Genomic DNA, 21,197 nt, shown 5'->3' on the forward strand with positions numbered 1-21,197 from the left:
CAACAGGGGAAGCTAGGTGTGAGAGACTGCCCAATCACACACAATATTACCCAAAGGCAGAAAAAAACAAGCTGTGGCTCTTAAGAATGTCAACAGTGGACATAAGACTCTCTGATGGCACTCCTGACCATTTATCACCACCCACAGAACGCTGTTACTTGGGGATAAATGCTAAAGTCTAGCTAACTACAAGTTATATCTATCAAGGAATGAGACCACCTGATTCAAAAACACCAACAAAAAACTCACGCTAGGACCTCTGCATTAAAATGAGTACTGCTTCCTTTAAAGATACTTATTCCAACAATGCCATCAATGCACAAAATCTTTAATGGACCTGTCATCACTCAGTCATTCTCCTCTTTCTGCTCCTTAAAGAATAAAGCCCAAATTGTTATTTAGACTTTATCACCTACCTTGTTCATAGACATGGCTACAGATGAATTTTAGCTATTTCCCAAAATCAAATCCACTCTCAAAAAAATAAAGAGATTTGCTACCACTGAGACTATTCTAAAGAATGTGATGTCAGCTCTGACAGCAGTTTCAAATGAAGGGCTCCAAAATATTTTGAGCAATAGCAGAATGGAATGGCAGTTGGATGAATGTACAGTACAGCCTCCCAAAGCGACTGTTTTTAAAAAGACCAAACTAACTGGGATGCTCAAGTTCTGAATTCTGAGTTAAAAAAAAAGAAAAAGGAAAAAAAAAATCAGTCCCATTATCTTTATCTCTTTTCTGCCTATGCAACTCTCCACTGCCCTATTTCATGAGTATGGAGAGCTACAGGTTTTTATGCAGTTATATCTTTATTAGTTTCAATTAGAGAACCGATTTTGTAAGGCAAAGTTCTCATGACACCAGCCCCCAAAGTCTGCGGTCACACGTAGGGAAGGGCATGAGGAAGGGGCCTCTTACCTGTGGTGGAGGGAAGCGCTGCTGAGAATAGGCAGTTTGCTGTGACTGCTGAGACTGGGGCTGAGGGTACGCAGCCTGCTGGGAAAGCGTCGAGGATGCTGGCTGCTGAGGTGGCGGCTGCTGGTAAGGAGACTGTGCCTGTGGCTGTGAGTAGGGGGGCTGGCTCTGGGGGTGCTGCTGGGTGGTGGACTGCTGGGTGGGGTACGGGGTTGGGGACTGCTGATGGGGGGGCTGGGATGGCTGCTGGGAATACGGAGGCTGAGAGGACTGGAGCTGCGGTGGCTGAGACTGAGGCTGCTGCTGATATGAAGGCTGGGCGTGAGGGGTCTGGGATGGTGGCTGCTGGGAGTAGGGCTGCTGCTGCTGCTGGGGGTGAGGGCTTTGCTGGTTGTAATATGGAGCCTGGCCCTGCTGACCATACCCGCTGGGGCCTGGCTGTCCATAAGGTGGAATCTGTAAAAGGAAAGGATACTTTTAGCACTGACCCTTCTGGATGAAGAAAGGTGATTATGTCAGAAGCCATGCCCTGAAGATGGGTATACAAAGCTGGCAAGCCAAGCCTCACATTTAGAAAGCCCAGGGTTTTTCTACCAACCCTGTTAAACTGAGCCAGGAAGGACAGCCAGGCTGGGTTCCTAGTTGGTTTGTTCTTAAGTGGATCACATTCATTCGCAGAAAATTTACACTATTTAATAAAAATCTGGTCAACTTACAAGAGTTCAAGAACAGCTGTTTTCACCAATGAGTCTACTCTTTTTATCATGGCCTAGACTGTTTTTATAAGCGCTAGGAATCTGTATCCTAGCCACAACGAAGAGTCAAGAGCAGCCTGGCTCAGCCGACTGAAAACCTAGGGTTTAGTAAGCCAGATGGTATGCCAATCACTAAACTACCCTGGTTCTCTTTTTCATTTAGTCTTCATTCAAAAAGTATCTGACAGCCTACTTGCTTACTTGTACCAGGCACTACTCTAGGCACCAGGGATATATCTGGCAAGGAGGGGGGAAAAAAAAGACCAATAATATCCTTCCCAACTCTCCTCCATTTTCTCATTGAAAAAAAAAAAGTGATTTTATATAAGGGCATACTTTGCTTTCAAGTCTTAGAAGTAAAGTTACGTCTTATATTCTATCCCTCACCATTTTCAGTATGAATACCACTCACATATAAATGGTAGAAAATGCTGTCAAAACAAAAAATGGCAATAAAAAGATGATGGTGCGGATGGTCAGATAAAAGGAGATGAGTAAAATCTTAACATCTGCAATAGCACTGTTAGCATCTTTACTGTTCAATCCTCCCTTTTCCTGCTACTCCCAGTCCCTTCTAAACATTCAGTTTAAACCAGACAGCTGTATGTTGAAGGCCTTGAGAACATGAAGGGCCTCTTCTCTCCCCAGGGCACATGGTATGAGCGGTTTTTCTTGGTAGCAGTGGATTGACTGGTGCTCAGCCACTGCCTTTTTCTTTCTTCCCACTTCCTTCAGAGATCACCATTCAGTGGGTACAAGCAGGCCAGCCAGGTCAAAGAAGACAGATACGTATAGCAGGTGGCCAGGGAGCAGTTTTCCTTCAAGCATACATGCGATGGTGACCACAACCTTGGCCTTGTACATAGCACAGTGAAACTAACTGAGTCAGTTGGCCTATGTTCCTTTCAAGAGGTTTGGAAGCCAAAGACACATTCTGATTCTATAGCTGAAGACCAGATCTTGGACAGCAACAAGGATTGAGGTAATCGGAGTCAACATCTACCTGCTGTGCATAAGAGAGGCCGCCCATGGTACTCTGCGCTCGGCCCTGCATGGTCATCGGGTACCGCTGCGGGGTCTGGGACCCATATGGCTGCCCTGGGTACCCATGTCCTTGCTGCGGTCCTGATGGAGGTCCCTGTTGTTGCGAGTATGGGTTAGTCCCGCCATACGGCTGAGGTCTCATCTTGCCCATCTGATCCATTGGACTGGATGGCTACAAAATAAAGAGCATTTCATTAACCTGAAGCTTTGATGTCCTCTAGCCAATATGAACACAAACCTTGGCATACAAGTCTGTATGCCACAAAGGAAAACAGTTACTATGAAATAAAGTAATGGTATAGACCCAATAACCCTTGAGCAAGTCATTTAACCTTCCTCAGAACCTTGATTTTGTCATATGTAAAATGGAAACACCACCAGTTTGTGAAAGCATCTTCTAAGCTATATACTACTTTATAAGTGTGGTACTACTTGAGATCCAAGGAACGGGCCAGGTGTGGAGCAATGAATACACGTACTCTATGGTACAGAAAAATGAGAACAAAGGCCCTTCAGTTGGGAGGGGATGGTGCTGCTATACTCTGCCATGATCCTGTTCAATAACACCAGAACTGATGCTTTAATACTGTGGTAGGGAATTCAAATACACAAGCCTCTAGATGTTTTTATTCTTTAAACAGTGGAAACTTATTTCCTTGCACATCCAGAGCCCATTTGTGCTATGGCACGAGGACTTAAATTTATGCTTTCTTCCAACTGGGTATCATAGCTAAGTTACAGTTGTTGAGGGAATTGTGACCCCGAATTTATTTAGAGCCTTGTACAACTCAACTGAAAAGTTCACCTCCTTTAATATTCAAGAGCTTGAGGGTGTAAGGCAGGTAGAGATTATGTCTCTCTAAAAAACAAGATGCAGAGGTACCAATAATGGAACCTCAAAGCTCATAGGTATTTGGCTACAAACATAATTTCCAGCTCTTTGTGGTGCAACAGGATCAGTCAACTCATTCACTTTCTGACATAATTTTATCTTACTGGAGCTACGTAGAACAGAGGCCCAGCACACTTTCCCCTCCCAGAGATGCCTACCTATATCTATTGGTGGTGAGAAGGGAAGGAGTATCTCTAAGCACTTAAATAGATACACCCAAGTTGCCAAGTAGGCCTGCACCTGACGTAAAACCTGAAAACTGAATCTTAAATTGGGGATGGGGAGTAGGTATTAAGGAATTCAGTGGTTCTCAAACTTCAGAATGCATCAGAATCACCCAGAGGGCTTGTTAAAACGCACACTGCTGGGACCCATCCCCAGGGTACGATTCTGTAGGTTCAGGGGTGGGCCTAAGATATGCATTTATAGCAGTTCCCAGGTGATACTGATGTTGCTGGTCCAGGGACCACCATACTTTTAAGAACCACTGGCCTAGATTACACCTAGGGTCCCTTCTGGTTCTATTATTCTATAATTAATAAATTATTCTAATATATTTTTTTTGCAGCACACTACCTAAGTGTTTTATAATAATGAAGAAGTCGAGCTGTCATGAGGAAAATGGATAAGATAAAAAGCCACAGAGACTATTCTTCTAAATACTAACCGAAAAAAAGCAGAAACGAAGTTCTCTCTTAGGCTGCAGCTGAAATCTCACCTTAAGAGGTTAACACTGAAACCTCTGAAGTTTCCAAACTACGAGAATCATAGTAAAACCGTGTCCCAAATCACTACTACATGTCAATATTATTAAAGTGCTATTTCCAACAATCATAACTAAACAATTTTTGCCCAGACCTGCCTCTGTATCAGAAGCTCCAATAACATTCCCGATCATAACTTTGGAGCCACGTGGATTCTTTTGAGCCTGTTTAGGAAGTTCAAATTCAACAACCAAACTAGTGAGTAATAAATAGCATGTGGTCTTCCCCAGATACACCTGGCAATGGAGCCAAAACATCACCATTCTCTCCTACAAAGAGCTCAGGGGCTTACACAGCCACATCATGCCGCAAATAACAAGGAGATCCTCATCTTATCCTAGACTGCAGCTGCTGTCCACGTGGCCCCCAGGTGAAGAGACTACATTTGCTGAACAGAGACCAGCCCACTCTGGGTATCTCTGTCAGTCTAGATCTCTTCAACACACAAGGGGCAGTCATTACCATGGTTACTACGGAGCTTCTAGAGCAGCAGCTATTAACCACAGCTACCGATCAGATGTGAGAAGCTGCACAAATGCCTGGGCCTCTCCCTAGAGATTCCAATTTAGCGAGTCTAGAAAGGCTTGGCTCCCTCCCCCTAAACCCCTTAAGATCCTTGGATGATTCGTGTCTCGGGGGAGGGGGCAATGCATGGCTTGTGGGATCTTAGTTCTTAGTTCCCCAACCAGGGATTGAACCCAGGCCACGGCAGTGAAAGCGCCAAGTCCTAACCACTGGACTGCCAGGAAATTCCCTAGTTCTAACATATATTACTAGCTGAGAACCAGTGATCTAGAGAAACACTGCCCAATAAAATTTTCTGTGTTGTATGACTATTAAGTACTTGAAATATGCCTAGTGTGACTGAGGAACTGAATTCTTTTTATTTACTTTAAATTCAAATAACCACATGTAGCTGGTGGTTATACTGGATTGCACAGTTCTAGAGCAATACTCACAAATCATTTTCACCTCTCCCTGCTCAACAACAGCCCCAAACTTCCTACCTACTACATCATGTACAGTATCAAATAGAAAGAGCAAAGAAAGTAATAAATCGACAAACTTGGGTTCAAATCCTAACTCCTGTCACTGACCTTGAGCACATCAATTCTTTAACTAAAATGCACATAACTGGGGCTTCCCAGGTGACGCAGTGGTTAAGAATCCACCTGCCAATGCAGGGGACACAGGTTCGAGCCCTGGTCCAGGAAGATCCCACATGCTGCGGAGCAACTAAGCCCGTGCATCACAACTACTGAGCCTGTGCTCTAGAGCCCATGTACCACAACTACTGAAGCCCGCGCGCCTAGAGCCCATGCTCCGCAACAAGAGAAGCCTGCGCACCACAACGAAGAGTAGCTCCCACTCACCGCAACCAGAGAAGGCCCACGTGCACCATCAAAGACCCAACACAGCCAAAAAACAAAAACAAAAAAAACATAAAATGCACATAACACACTTCACACAGTGCCTGGTACTTAAACACCCAATGAATAGTAGCTATTATCAATTATGATAAATAGTGCTTCTGCCTGGCTCTAAAATGGGCCACAGTGCTCCAGTTCTACGCATTTTTCAGCCTCATGCCAGACTTCCCACATGTCCAGCTCTGCGCAATAGTACCCTGCCCTGCCCTCCTGTCCACAATGGCTTCCACCAGCAGAAACCCAACCCTTCAACATGAAGCCACTTCCCACTTCTTTAGCACATTCTGTTCTTTCACACTTCTAAATGTCGTATTGTAAAATCAGTCAGAATCATAGGTTTAGCACTTAGTTGTCCAGCTAACTGACTGCATCTCTCGAGACTAAGTTCTCAGAAATCGGAGATCAGGTATTTTATCTTCAAAGTCCCCCGAAAGACCCCAAGTGCAGAACTAGGGCTCAGGAACTTCACTGTGCCAGGCTGCCCTACTTTAAGAAGTGGGTAGGGGATACTATGGGAAGAAAGCCTAGATTAAACCACCTAGCCAAAGGGCCAGGGACACCCCTAAACCCTAAACCAGGTTATGACTTTGAGGGCAGAAAAAAATGGGGACTGAACTGAAAAAGCAAAGGGGAGGGTAGAACAAACAGTCAAGGAAGAATGAGCACACCTCTGAGGAGACTCTTAAGTGCCCTCCTTAAGTGCCTCTCTCCTATAACCAGAGAGGTCTTCAAACCACACAGGCATCCACAAACACACTGCTTAAAAACAAAAGGCTAAAGGCAAGTTACTCCCCCCTACCCACCACCCCCGCCCCATGTCTCACATCAGGGTGCCTGCACTCCCAATTGAGGACAGCTACTAAAGGGTTCAAGGATTCTTCCACTACTTTAGAAACTCCTTGCAGACTAAAATTAAACGCAAGTTAAAAAAATTCTTATTCTAAAAAATGAAATTAAGACATTTCCCTTTCCTGGACATCAGATTTCTGACCCCTTCCCTTCACTAAAGGGTTATAATAAACGGAATACACAGCTTAGCAACTAAAATATATTCAGTTCAACCAGATTAATCTGGTCTCATGTCAAAGTTAAACATCTGCTCATATCAGAAGGGGAGGTAGGCAGGGACTAAACTCACACTTCTGACATTTAAAACCATTGTGAAAGATTTGTGATTTGCAGTTATAGATGAAATGTCATCTTCCAATCTTTCATAACAGAGAAGGGGCCTTAAATCTTCACTAATCAGTTTTTTTGGAAAGTAGCAATTTCAGCTGAGAAAAATGCCTACTACATACAAGATAGAAAAACCAGTATCAGCAGTCTGCAGGCACCAAGGAAGAGGCAGAGGATGGGAAACACCAAAGAGCCAGAGATTCCTCTCTGGGAAAGACAGAGAGGAAATCCCTTCAATGGGAAACCACAGGAGTAGATTACTGTGATTACACTTCAAAAGCAAAGGCTCTGCCACAAAGACACATAATTGAGAGGAAAATGCTGCCCCCTTGATCAGGGCAGTCGGGCCCCCTGCTATATACTCTCCTACATTCATAAAAAATAAAAATAAAAAAGAGGAAAAGAGCCATAAGAAAACCCCCATCTCTATTCACCACTTATCTCCTTCCAGATCACTGGACGTCTTACAAACTGCCTGCCAAATGAAATGCATCAAAAGTTGCAGTTTCCCTAGGCATCAAAGGCAAGGATGCCTAGCAGGCTGGTCCCTTTGAATATATTCAGAACAAACAGCTTACAGACTAACCACTTGCACAGAGCTTCCCTGCTCTAAGCAAACGGAATTAAAAGCCCCTCCAGATCAGAGGGCTAATGGAATCCCTTACAACTTCTTATTGCACCAAGGAAAGCCATAACGACCTAAGGGGTTGCTGAGATATAACACACTGGACTTCAAATTCTCCAACTTCTGATCACAACTGATTGAGAAGAGAGCAGAGAAGGCGGGGCCAGGGACTCCAAAGTGAGAGATACTGTTCACCAAAATGCACCACACCACATGCAGTGGCACCAGGAAAGAGAAACTTCTTAATTTTCTTGAAATAAAAGTCCAACTGAGGAAAGTTCCAGGCTTCAGTCCCAATCCAAAGATGCAGAAAGGAAGTGACTGTGTAGCAAACCAAAGGAACCAGATTTGGTACCCAAGGACCAACAAGAACATGACTGGAGAGAGATGGACTGGGCTGCCAAAAATGTGTCCATCAGAAACCAGAAGTCTTGACTACCACTTGTCCTGTCACCCTAAATGCCAACTAGTTGAGGCTAGTAGAAACCTAGAATATTATTTCTTACTCACTGCGCTTTCAATTTATTCCTGGCCAGGTTTGTTGTATGACTTTTAATAACAACAATAAAAAAAAGCATCCCTGGCTCTTTAACCAAAAGAACCACCTAATTGATTCCCACAGTAATTAACCTGCATTTTACCTCAGAGAGCGGTAGTTAAGGAAGTCGGCACTGCTATTTATAACTCATCTCAAATTGAGGGCAGACTGCCTAAAATCTAACACATCCCAGCTGTACTCCTGTTTGAACTGGGGCCAAGGGAATTTTTTAAAGCAATCTTGGCACCGAATGAATGACACCAACAGTATGAGAGCTCGAGCGGTTGTGTTGTGGTGACGTAGCACTGGAGGTGGAATGGGAGGGGGCCAGTGTACTGTGATCCCTCTCGTGCACGCCTGCTGCTTGCTGAGTCCCAGTACAGTAAGCTGGGAACCGCCCACTGAGAGCCAAACACAGGAAAAGGCTTTTCCTGTGGAACGCCTTGAAGTGAGAAACACATGGCTAATCTGCATAAACGCGAAGCCACACCACCCCTGCCAGGAAGGTTAGTGCTCGTAATCTCTGGCCATGAAGCTGGCTGCCTGGGAGGACTTGGACTGGCGCCTGATAACCCAGAAAGAGCCGAAAGAACAGATGGGTAAGGACCCCGGCAGAAAACAGCCCCAGGTCACGTGACTCGCCACATGGCCCCGCCAGCACAAACTATTGTCTGGCTGTGGAGCTCCCATACAAAGGCACCCAGCCTTGGCTTCCTGTGATTACAGGGACAGGCGGCAGCTGTTGATCCAGTTTCCCTATGGGACGCTCCCCTGCTGAGGAGCATTCCAGGGAGGGATAAATACAAAAGTTAAGGCCTCTCCCAACCAACGTGCTCTCACCTTCCCGCAAGCTCCACGTGGCCCCACACTCAGATCTGAGGAAGGACCGAGTAGATTCCATAGAGAGAACCACCCTTTGCACCCCGATACACGTGAGCTGACCAGCATAAATCATTCTCACAGTGCCCCCCTCCCCAGCCACACAGACATCTGTATCCTCATCCTGTTTTTTCTCACTCCTCCAGTACACTTCATGGCTTTGAAGACTGGTCTAGGGGCCCAACCCCAATCAAGGAAAAACTGCCCAGAAACCTGCATTTAGTTCTATCCCCAGACCCTGCCTCCTAAAATAAGGAGATTCCTTCCCTTCATTTTGTTTTGCATTTAAACAGTCATGTGCCCACTGTTTATGTGACCCAGGATAACAAGAGATTCTTCACTTCCTATTTGGCCTCACCAGAGACATCACTGATTTCCTGAAGCTATACTGATGATAAGAAAATAAAAATCTCTCATCAGATATACCAACACCTGACCCAGGAGATCAACCCACTCAGCCTATGTTTCTTATCATTCATAACCTGAGAATCACACCCCATTTTTCTACTTCACAAGAGACTGAAAACAATTCTTTCATTTTAGTTCTAGTTCATTCCAGTTCTCAACAAACTGGCCATATGCCTATGGTGAGAGAGGAATTACCAACAACTAGTTTACAACTACCACCTGAAAGAGACAGTTTTTTAAAAAATTCTTTCAATGTTCCATAAGTGTCCAAGTTGAATATAAATAAAAAACCCAAAGTCAATTAAAAGTTCTATCTACCCCATTCTGTTTACAGAAACGATTCTTGAAGATCAGGGCACATTCCCCTTTGCAGCCTTAAGTAAGAGCCCATTTCAAAGACATGACCTGAAGCATCAAGCTGACCGAACTCCTAGGAGGGGCTGCAACCTGACAACAGACTCAGGACCTTCCAACCCACACTGTCTCTAATGTGATAGAGAACAAGACAAGATGCCTGGCTCTCTCCCTGGCTCAGAGGTATTTAGGCTACTGTGCTCCATCTTTCCAGACCAGAAAATCAGAAAAAAACTCACTAAGGGTAGAAAAAAGAGACCAAAGGGGGAAAAGTCACTGAATCTTCCACAAAACTCAAATAAATTATGAGAGCCAACTGTAATAACCACCTCGCAGCTGTCCCCCAGAAGAGGCGTGACAGAAAAACCACAACCAGGTGGCTGGCATTTCTTTATTTCTTCGCTGGGTCCTGAAAGAGCTCTTCAAATAAAGCAAGTAGAGCATTAAAGTAATAAATTCCCCAACAAATGATAAAGTTCTTCTCATCCAGAGCACTTTCATTAGCCACCTTTCAAAGAGAAAGTGCTCTTCCAAAAATGATGATCCCTTTTTCAGAAGACCAAACTTAGCTAACCAATTTCTCCCAATTTCCAATGAATTACAAAAGCCTCTAAGAAAGACACATACCTTCTTGAGAAAGAATTCTTCAGGTACTACTTAAAACCCAGGTATATAATATATAAAACAGTAAGGCCCCAAGACAATGATTAAACAAGAATGAAATGCCATTTGATAAAATTCAACATCCCCTTGTTTACAACTTTTTAATCTCAAGAGTAAGACAGCATTACAACACGATGAAAAGAGTACACTAGACTAAGAGAATGCCTGAGTTTCAATCCCAGTTCTCTGACCAACTGCGGAGAGAGGGGTAGGCACTAATCAGGCTGTACCTAACCTCTTCAGCTACACACTTGAATCCCGCCCTCTAGATTCTGAATCAGCAGCTCTGGGATGGGGCCAGGAATCTCCTCAGGCAATTCTCATGTCCAGTCTGGGAGCATTTGGGCTGCATGGCCTCCCTCCAAATCTCCTCCCATCTCCAGCACAGAATGACCCTAGAACTCAGATGCACGTTCAGCTTCCTTAGCCAACCTATGGTCTGAAGAGGGCAGTGCCTGGCCAATAGAGAAAAACTAGGAACGGACCTCAGATTCCCAAATAAGCAGCATTCTCAAAGCCAAGATTTCCCAAATTCTTATACTTAATCCCCGACTGTCTTGTTCACCTGACCACCTATTACTAACAATACTATATGCTTTACTTATTTACCTTGTTCACTGTCTGTATCCTAGACTAGAACATAAACTCCGGGAAGGTAGACATCCGTGTGTAAAACAAACTTTTCTACTTTAAAAGAGGAAAAGAAAGGGGACTGTGAAAGAGAAAGTAGAATTCTAGAGGTCTTGGCAATTCCTAACCTCTTTCATGCTGAGAGGAAATGCTTTGGTTCAACACAGTAAGTCCTAAGAGCTCTGCCTCCACAATGCCTTCAACTTCTCTGTCCCTCAGTTTCTACATCAACAGAATAGAGACGGCAGTAGTAACACCCTCAGGGTTGAATAAGTTAGTACATTAAAACGAAACAAAACATTGTTCTTCAAACCAGCTGGACATGCTCCAGCCTCAGAGTCTTTGTATTCACTGATCTCTCCACCTGGAATACTCTTTCTTCTCTCAGGTATTAGTATAGCTCTCTCACATCAAATATCACTTCATTTTGGCCTCCCCTGGTGTACCCATTTAAGATTTCAATCCTGCACACTTCTTATAGTTGATCCCTGATTAACTTTGCTCCTGAGCACATAACACTAAGCATACTATATGCTAAAGTTTACTTATTTATCTTGTTTAAAGTCTATATCCTAGACTAGTATAAGCTACAAGGCTAGAATACAAGGCATGTGTCTGTGTTTGATTGCTATCTCCTCCAGCACCCAAAATGTTAGCTATTATCATCCTACACAAGTCCCAAATTTCTAAGCAATAAAGCTTAGAAACCAGACCCAGGTCTGGTCCCACACACTCAAGACCAGAAACCCAAAGTGGTCAACTAGAAGTTAACTAACAATCAAATAAATTACTTCCCTCTCTCCATACTCAATAGGAGAAAAAGCAGAATGGAGCTGAAAGCAGTTTCAAAATACCCACTTAAAAAACAAGAATACTACAGGACTTCCCTGGTGGTGCAGTGGTTAAGAATCCGCCTGCCGGGCTTCCCTGGTGGCGCAGTGGTTGAGAGTCCGCCTGCCGATGCAGGGGACGCGGGTTCGTGCCCCGGTCCGGGAAGATCCCACATGCCGAGGAGCGGCTAGGCCCGTGAGCCATGGCCGCTGAGCCTGCGCGTCAGGAGCCTGTGCTCCGCAACGGGAGAGGCCACAACAGTGAGAGGCCCGCGTACCGCAAAAAAGAAAAAAAAAAAGAATTCACTTGCCAATGCAGGGGACATGGGTTCGAGCCCTGATCCAGGAAGATCCCACATGCCGCGGAGCAACTAAGCCTGTGTACCACAACTACTGAGCCCAGGTGCCTAGAGCCTGTGCTCTGCAACAAAGAGAAGCCACCGCAATAAGACAACTTCGGTGCACTGCAACGAAGAGTAGCCCCCATGTACAGCAACGAAGACCCAATGCAGCCAAAAATAAATATTTTTTAAAAATAAAGAAAACTTAAACACAAACACACTCACACACACACACACACACACAAGTTAGACACCAAAAGGGTTGACCAGTCCAGTTCTCAAGCTCTACCTACTTTCAGTCTGTTCTCCCAAAGGAATTTGTTCAATAGCTCCTTCCAAGAATCCTGACAGTAAAGCCCAACGGTTTTCAACCAGGGCAATACTAGCCCCTGAGAAGTGTTTGGAAACCAATGTACGAAAGTGCCTTTTAGGTTATCACAGCGATTCTGTGGTATTACTGACATTTATTACCTGGGGAGCAGGATGCCAAATGTCCTGCAATGCATCTCCACACAAAGAAGAGCCTCACTGAGAAATAATGGACTCTAGCCCATTACAAGTCCAGTCTGAGATGGAGAATTTCCTGTAACAATTGACCCTGGAGCAGTGATGGGAAAGGGAATCAGAACTGACTGGTACCTATCCCAAGAGCTCAACAGTACAAAGTCACCCACTAGCCAAGGTAATCATAAATAAAAATTTACTTTATGAAATAGTTGGAAAATAATTTACTGAAGGCGGTACTTCCCCAGTGCATTAATACAATTATAATTATATAGTTATTTGTGAATATTTATTTATATCTTTCCCTACTAGAAAGTACTCCATGGCATTATGAATCCTGTTGCCTGATACATTGTAGAAGCTCCTTAAGTAGCTGTTACATTACTGTAAGCAACTGCCAAATGGTAGGTAGGTACTCACAGGTTTTCCAAAAAAAGTTTTGCCACAAGATTTCTTACACTGGCAAGTCCAACTATTGTATGCTTTAAATTAGACAATATTTCAGTAACAGGACCGGACAATTAAGTGAGCTAAAAAAAAAAGTTCTTATCCTGAAAATTCTTGAGAAATGGGGCATATGATCAAAGTCCAAGAAAACCTGATGGTTTACAAGGAAAACAGGTTGGTATACTGCCTTCCAGTATATGCTTAATAATTAAAAACTTAACAAAATACAGACCTGACTACCCACACGAGGTGTTATGGGTTGACATCAGAAAAAAGTATTTCCTCCCACAAACCATCCTTTGGTGCTTCTACTAGGGAACGGACCTTATTGTGGATGGACCGCAGCCCAACTGAGCAGGTTAAGAATGAAGCACTAAGTAGGTTTAGACATTTTCTTCCCTACCTATTTGTTATTTATCAGGAATTGATATGGTATGCTTAAGGGATACATGGAGAGGCAAGGGGCACATAGCCTTTCAAACAGAGCTTTACCCAGGAGAATATATATCAACTTTTCAGTAAAGACAACACTTCTAAATCACACCTAGTTCTTTTGACCTAGTTTCTAAAATACTACTCCCTCTTCCATATGTTAAATTGCTTTACAGATAACTGCTCAAAAATAGACAAAAAAGGCAAAGGCAAAAACTGCTTCTAGCCAGAAAACTTCAAGGCCTCCTTGCCTTCTCCTTTAAAAAGCTCTCTTTTCCCCCGTTCCTTTTACTTTATCTGTAACTCCAGACTTGGTCTGGCGTGGGTCATATAAAAAGGTTCTAAATTTCTCTAAGTGCACAGTTTTACATTCTGCCCAAGTTTTTCCTTCTATACTAAAAAAGGTATCTGTGACATCACTTAGCTGTAGGAACTTGATTCACATGCAGTAGGGGAATCTGTTTGCCATCATGCTTTGATTGTAATCAATCCAATCAAGTACTATATTTTGATAAAGACACTGAGAAGCAGCAGCCATGGCACGTTCATTAATTCCTAGGGCTGCCCTGGACCACTTTCCAAAAATGCCAGCCTTTCCCTTGGTCCCCCTATGTCCACTATAACAAGCACAATAAAATAAGTTAAAGAACGGCCAAGGGCACAGCCTACCTTATTAAGATTATAGATGCTTCCAAATCCTCAGGCTTTTTTAAGGTCAGCAGTTCCCTGAATGAAAAGCCATAGAGTACTATAGATTCTCCTATTCTTTTCAGAGCTCCAAAAGTACATTGGTACCAACCTCCCCTCCTCTATACCACTGTCCACACAAATGTGTACTGAAGACCCTGGCTTCATCATTTATACGAGAAATGCATGAGACTAGACCAAAGTTACCAGCTGTCTTTCCTGCTATCTGTGGCCAGTATAATCAAATTGGGATGAATACTTGGCACACTAAGCTATGGAAATCTAGCTAATATTTATCCGTACCCCCCCCCCCAAGTCTGTTTTGGCTCATACACTCTTTTGAGATTGCTGTGTTCACTCACCCAAACACATTTACCAAAGGGAAATTCTGTGTGCCTTGAATAAGGCAATCTCAATCTCATTTTATTTTAACCCAAAATACCATAATGAGACCACATATTGGTCACTTGAGGTTTTATGTAGGGGTTTTAAAGAAGCCAATTCAAAGCTGCACTGGGAAAGCAGAAGATTCAAATCACAGACTAGAAAGAAAAACAAGAATGTTACAAATCTGTCTTAGACCAACAGAACCCCCAAAACAGATTAAGGAGGGCTAAGAAAGTCTCCAGACCAAAGGCAATAAGGTGAGAAAAGAGAAGAGGGAGAGATCATCTAGGAAACTTCTGTTTCTTAGTTTATCAGACAAAGACACGTCCTGCCTCTAGTTAGCCAGGCCATTCCAACAGAGGTAAGCAGATACCAGGAATCTTCACTGAAACGATGTTGATCTGAAAGTGGTATAAATTGCCTCTCCGGTTCCCTTAAGACATTTTGTCAGCTCTGGTGTGTTAAAGCTACTGAAGTCTCCATGTGCTTTGCATTCTACTAACAGAGTTAGAAACCAAAGGAAACAATGAAAAAGGAAAAAAACAAGAACAGAGAGAAAATAAAGCTGAATGGCAGAGGGATGATAAAGTGAGTCTGGAACACAAAAACACACACACGGGGCTTCCCTGGTGGCGCAGTGGTTGGGAGTCCGCCTGCCGATGCAGGGGACACGGGTTCGTGCCCCAGTCCAGGAAGATCCCACATGCCGCGGAGCGGCTGGGCCCGTGAGCCATGGCCGCTGAGCCTGCGCGTCCGGAGCCTGTGCTCCGCAGCGGGAGAGGCCACGACAGTGAGAGGCCCGCGTACCGCAAAAAAAAAAAAAAAAAAAAAAAAAAAACACACACGGAACATATGACTACCAGAGTATTGTCTGTACATACAAATATCAAATCACAGATCAAACTGTCAGCATACTGCCTCCTGGAAGCCTCTGCCTTCATCGCAGCCAGGTCACAGTGATCACAGCTTCCCTTCTCAGGCAGGAGGGAAAAGAGGTCTGGTACAGGAAACATGTTTTTAATGGGAAGGATTCAGAAACCACATCAGGTTTTCAGAAAGCCCCCATGAACTACAACACTGGTTCTCCACTTGGTCTTTGCATTATTAATGTTTATTATCTAACCATTTCTGTAACTTCCATCTCTGTGCCAAGCACAATCCTTATTAAGTCATACAACTAGGGACAGGTTTTGGCTCAAATGTCCATTCCTCAAAGAGACCTCATCCACTTCAGAGATGGGGTAACTTGTCAGGAGTCTTCTTAGAGGGTTTATTTACTAGGACTTCACAACAAGGGACACAAGGAAAGGAATCACAGCAAAACTCAAGGTGGCCACTGGGGCACTGAGGGGTGGGGGATGAGAGACAGAGGGAAGTCATTAAGAATGGTCTACTCAGAGACCACCAGATTCTCAGATCAGCTGGCCATCAACGAGCAGAAAGGATATCGTGGCATTTAATTAAGGTTTCAAATACTAGCCTCTGAGGAGCATTTTCAAGAACGACTTTTTTGGGCAGTTTTATCAACTGGTCATACTTGGAGGCCACCAGCCTAAAATGAGCTTTTCCACCTTCATCAAACCAGAACCATCCTCATGCTATGCCACCAAAGAGCTAAAAGAGAAACGGAGGGCAGGGAGTCCCCAGGTCCTATAAACAAACAGAGTGTGTCATTACTGTATAGAAGATCCATCTCAGAAGTATTTTCTTTCTTCTCCCCCAACCCCTAGCACTTTTAACCTTTTCTCCAACCAATAACACACTTTCAACATCATGGGAAGGGCAGATACATCTGAAACATTAGCCTTTGGTAAAATGTGGAAGAAGCCCCTCAGGTGTTTCAGATATATTCTGTAGCCTAGTTGAGCATAAATCCAGTAGTTCTCAAACTTGAGTGTGCATTATAGTGGCCTGGAGGTCTTGTTAAAACATACTGCCAGAGTTTTGGATTCAGTACGTCTGGATGAGTATTTGCATTTCTAAACAGGGCCCAGGTAAAAATGCTATGGGCCCAGGTAAAAACTATGGGATAGCTTTTAATTCAGCACAGACTAATGCTGTCTGTCTTTAACCATTCAATTCTATCCCCCTCTCAAGCAGGGGCCTCTACCAACTAGGAGCTGTGTTCGAATTTTATTGGATAACAAGTAATACTTACATATATGTTATTTAACGTTTACTACAGCTGCAAGTAGATATTTTTCCTTATCATACAGTTGAGGATACAGATTCAGAGAAGTGACTTGCCTGAAGTCACACAGCCTAAGGGAACTTTAAACCTCACTTTTAGAGCTGACTCTGACATGAAACTGTGTGAGGCACTTAACCTTTACGTGTTCACTTCCCTGAAGTGGAAAATTAAGACAATAATCCTCATCTCTCCAGTGAGTGCTCCAAGTTCTAGAAAGTAAAATCACTCTGCAAATATTTTCATAATGCAAGTTACTCTCATTTAGGTCAAAGTGAAGGGCTCTATCTTTGAGCCTGAATCCTACCTCTATCCCCACTCTCAAAGAGAAAAGGGCCTAAGGACCAAATCCTGCCAATTCTTACCATCGGGATCATACAGACATTCATCAAAAACCTAAATAAAATTCTAAATGGAAGAGATGGATGGGACAGAAATCTAGTCATAACGTCAAACTGTAACTAAAGGCTTTTCAGTCTTTCACCCCATTTAAGAGTTCTAGGGACTTCCTTCGTGGTCCAGTGGCCAAGAATCTGAGCTCCCAATGCAGGGGGCCCGGGTTCCATCCCTGGTCGGGGAACTAGATCCCACATGCACGCTGCAACTAAAGATCTCGCATGCCGCAATGAAGACCTGGCACAGCCTAAATAAATAAATAGCTTTTTTTAAAAAAAGAGTTCTAGATTATTGCAAAAAATAATGTCCCAACAAGGTCTAGTGCTTGAATAATTTATTTTGGAGAAGCAAACTTAGTATTTTATAATGTTACACAGCTCTGGAGAATCAGACAAACCTTGATTCAAACCTAAACTCTACCTTTTACTAGTTTTTTGTCCTAGGGCGAATTTCTCATTCTTACTCTACTTCCTCATCTGTAAAGTGGGAGGAATAACTCTAGAACCCACCTCTCATGATTGTGAAGATTAAATAAAGAAATTCATGGAGAGACCCAAGCATAGTGCTTGGCACATAGCAAGTACTCAACTACATGGTAATTACCATTAATATTCACCCCCAACACACCATCACTTGAAAACAGGGAACTCAGTGAGGTCCCTGGCCTACCCCTGGCCCAGGACAAAGTTGTGGACAAACTACCTATAGAATTGATCCCCAAATCCTTATTAATATCTTTGGCAGCCCAGATTCCTAAACAGGTAAAAAGTTAGAAGTCTGGAAACGAAAGGCAGGTTATCCAAATGTGAATCAAGAGTTTCACACTCCTAAACTAATGCCATGAAACTCCATCACCTTCCAACCAGAACAGAATCTTGTCCAAAAGGCAAGAGAGAAAGCCATCTGTATTCACCAGAAAAGATGTAGTAACAAAGAGCAACCAATTCCCAGCATTCTGCTCAGGTGATCTGTTCTCTAAGAACAACAGAAAGCTGTAATAAGGTCTACCCAAGAGAGAGGGGAAATCACTGGGCAAGAAGAGCCCAAAGACATATCTGTTTCCTCTTAAAGGAAGCACCCAGCACGATGTAGCCTTTAATCCTCTACCACGTGGCTGAACTCACACTCTTCTTAAAGTCAAAGTACACCAGGCACCAGTCAGTTGAGAATAAACAGCTGGACCCAGATGCACTCATGCAAGTTGTGACCTCAAGGAAAACAGGAGGCAAAATAAAGACACTAAGCACACAGCAAATGGGTTTTCAAATATCACACCAATCCCTAAACTCCCCTGCTGCCGTCATGCTGGTGCTAGATCTTGAGGGGGGAGTTCCTTTTAACAGAGACGTCTATAAACAAGCAAGCTGAAAGCTAACAAGTTTAAGAGGGAAAAGCATACAAAAATCTTGGCTGCTGGTGATGAGCCACAAAAAAATCATGAACGTGCCAGTGCCAAGGGAGGAGGAAGTCTAATACCTAACATTGCAGACTTACGAACCCAGAAGCAATGAAGCCATAAGGAGGCCCAAATGCAAAAGAGAAAAAAAAAAGCACATGGCACATTTCCTCTTCATATTCAAGCAGCACTCTGGGCCTGCAGAGCGCATAGCCCAGTGCCCAAAGCCCCTTAGTATTTCATACCAACATTAACTTCCTGGAGGACGACAAAAATCTGTCCTGGATTACTGAGTGATTTCTAATATGTACCATAACCAACACTAAGTCAACATTTTAGGGATCAAATTTCCTACTCTGCAGCATGTTGGAATGCATTCTTGACATTAGACTTCTTCCCACTGCAGTCCACCCTTAGAAAATGCAGAAGCCACTGGGAAATACAGACTCAACCTGCCCCAAGACCATCTTCTAGTATGCACAAATGACTAACAAAAATAAAAGTTCACTCAGATGTCCCTTCAAATGCAATAAATACTAATGCCATCCATTTAAATAGGGGGAAGAGCAAATTCAGGGAAGAATACTCAAGGCAGTTAAGTCAACATTCACCCCAACTTGGATTCTTAAAACCTGGACTGACTAAGGAGTTCATCTCAAGCCCCTACACACTTGCGGGAACCACTGTGCCCAATTCTGAGTTACTGGAAACTCACTTTCGCAAAATGCCAGAATGGCAAGGTAAAGATGGTGGAAGAGATATTTCCAAACTAGAATCTGTATTCAAGACTCCATATCTTTATACTGGAACAGTGTAACCTACCCTCCTCTTCCAGGTGGAAGCACTGTAGTAGCCTGGTACTGGACACTCCATGCATCTTCAGTTGTTAAGCATCCACTTACCATTTGAAAAGTGCCAGAAATCGCATGTGATCCAATCACACATGGACTAGCAGGTAAAGAGAAACCAAAATCACTACATTTCAGAGGCTCCCATAAGGAATAAGCATGTGTTTGCAGCATTTATGAGCTTCTTGGCCACAGCCAACCTAAGCAAAAACAATATTAAAGGCCATTTCTGTGAACAGATGGGCAAACTGCATATGTGCAGGCTTACCCACCCAAAAACCCTCAATATAAGGTCTGATCCAAGCAACTCAGCTTGAGCACAGCTCCCAAACCTTCAGAAACAGCAGCAGCCTGAGTCCAGACAGGTACCTCATGGCTCCTGTTTTAAGAAAGGTCAATTAACTTTGCCGAAAAAGAAAAAACTCAGGCTCTCTAACCAAAGTTGAACGACTATCACTGTAGAGTTGTCCAGGGCACACAACTCTGAAGGTGACACAAACTTCCAAACCCAAAATTACTACAAAAGAGCCTCTGAACTAGCCAAGAACTTGGCAGGTTGTACTAAAGGCCCCACATAACCACAGGAACCACTAAGACCCTGAAACCACTCTCTTTCATGGAACTGGTTACAGTCCAAATTCTCAAAGTCACCAGAATCAGAAAACTACAGGTCTGGGGATGGATGTGTAACTTGAATTCTATAAAGCCCATGAAACTCAGAGTAGCATTATGAAAAAGCAAATTAATATTTTAACTTTCCCCTTCTTGGACATTTAACTTCACAAATCACTGCCTCTGGAAAGCTGTCCCAGGTTTACTCTGCCCAAATGTGATTGCTCCTTATTCTCAGATTCCTTCAGCCCATACACTTAGTTTGGTCTGTATCCATTTGTAAAACCCTGCTTTGCAAGTTTTCCAAATGTGTACACATAAGCATGTTTCCCAAGAAAACTAAATTCTTCTGAAGCAGATATTGCCTCTATCTTTTAAGTCCCTCCCTAGTATCTAGTAGGTATGTTCACAAAGAGCTACATCCCACCCCCATTTGAATCTCCAGACCCCCCTGAGCTAGAAATCATGCTCTCAGCAACAAGCCTGAAGTTCTAATACCCTCCCTACCACCATACTGGGGAAAGGCCTGGGCAATCAATGTCAGTGTCAATCCAAGTTTTTGTATCTTGTTTTAAAACAAGCTGATAGCCTTTGGTAAGTTAGCTGAACCTAACTAAAAATTATGGTCAGGGCCATAATTACATTCATACTCCCTACTACTATGCTGAGTCAAAAAGGCACTTCCAGGACTCTGGTCTAAAAAACACTTCTTGTGAAGAACACTGGTGTCAGAGTCAGTGGATTACGTTTAAAAAGAGACTTTGAGAAAGTAAATCCGGTCATCTCACAAGGCTACCAAGGGAGAGTACGATAGGCAGACAGATAAAACACTTCTAAAATACCTCCTCCTCCATAAAAAGAATGTTTCACCAGAAGAACCAGAAACGTTTTTAATCCTAAAATGGCAATTTTAAAAACAAAGACTGAATCTACTCACATAACCCTTCAGGCAGGACTTAGCGAGTCCGCAAACACTGTAATGACCCAGGAACCTGGGGCATTAATTTTAATATAAAAATAAGTGATGGGGCTTCCCTGGTGGCGCAGTGGTTGAGA

At 43.4% G+C, this 21,197-nt stretch overlaps 1 protein-coding gene across 3 annotated transcripts in view; it reads right to left on the bottom strand.

Moving 5' to 3' along the window:
* The window catches only part of ARID1A (AT-rich interaction domain 1A), a 74,162-nt gene that overhangs the window by 41,653 nt on the left and 11,312 nt on the right, over positions 1-21,197 (bottom strand). For all 3 annotated transcript variants that reach the window (XM_082857989.1, XM_082857988.1, XM_082857987.1), the window contains exons 2-3: positions 2,674-2,886; positions 919-1,371 (exon numbers count right to left, since the gene is read on the bottom strand). In XM_082857989.1, coding sequence (XP_082714115.1) covers positions 919-1,371; positions 2,674-2,874 — 654 coding nt within the window. In that variant the 5' untranslated portion in view covers positions 2,875-2,886. The remainder of the gene's footprint in view (positions 1-918; positions 1,372-2,673; positions 2,887-21,197) is intronic.

Source organism: Leucopleurus acutus (assembly GCF_964270905.1).
Source record: "Leucopleurus acutus genome assembly, chromosome: 2".
Taxonomy (NCBI): Eukaryota; Metazoa; Chordata; class Mammalia; order Artiodactyla; family Delphinidae; genus Leucopleurus; species Leucopleurus acutus.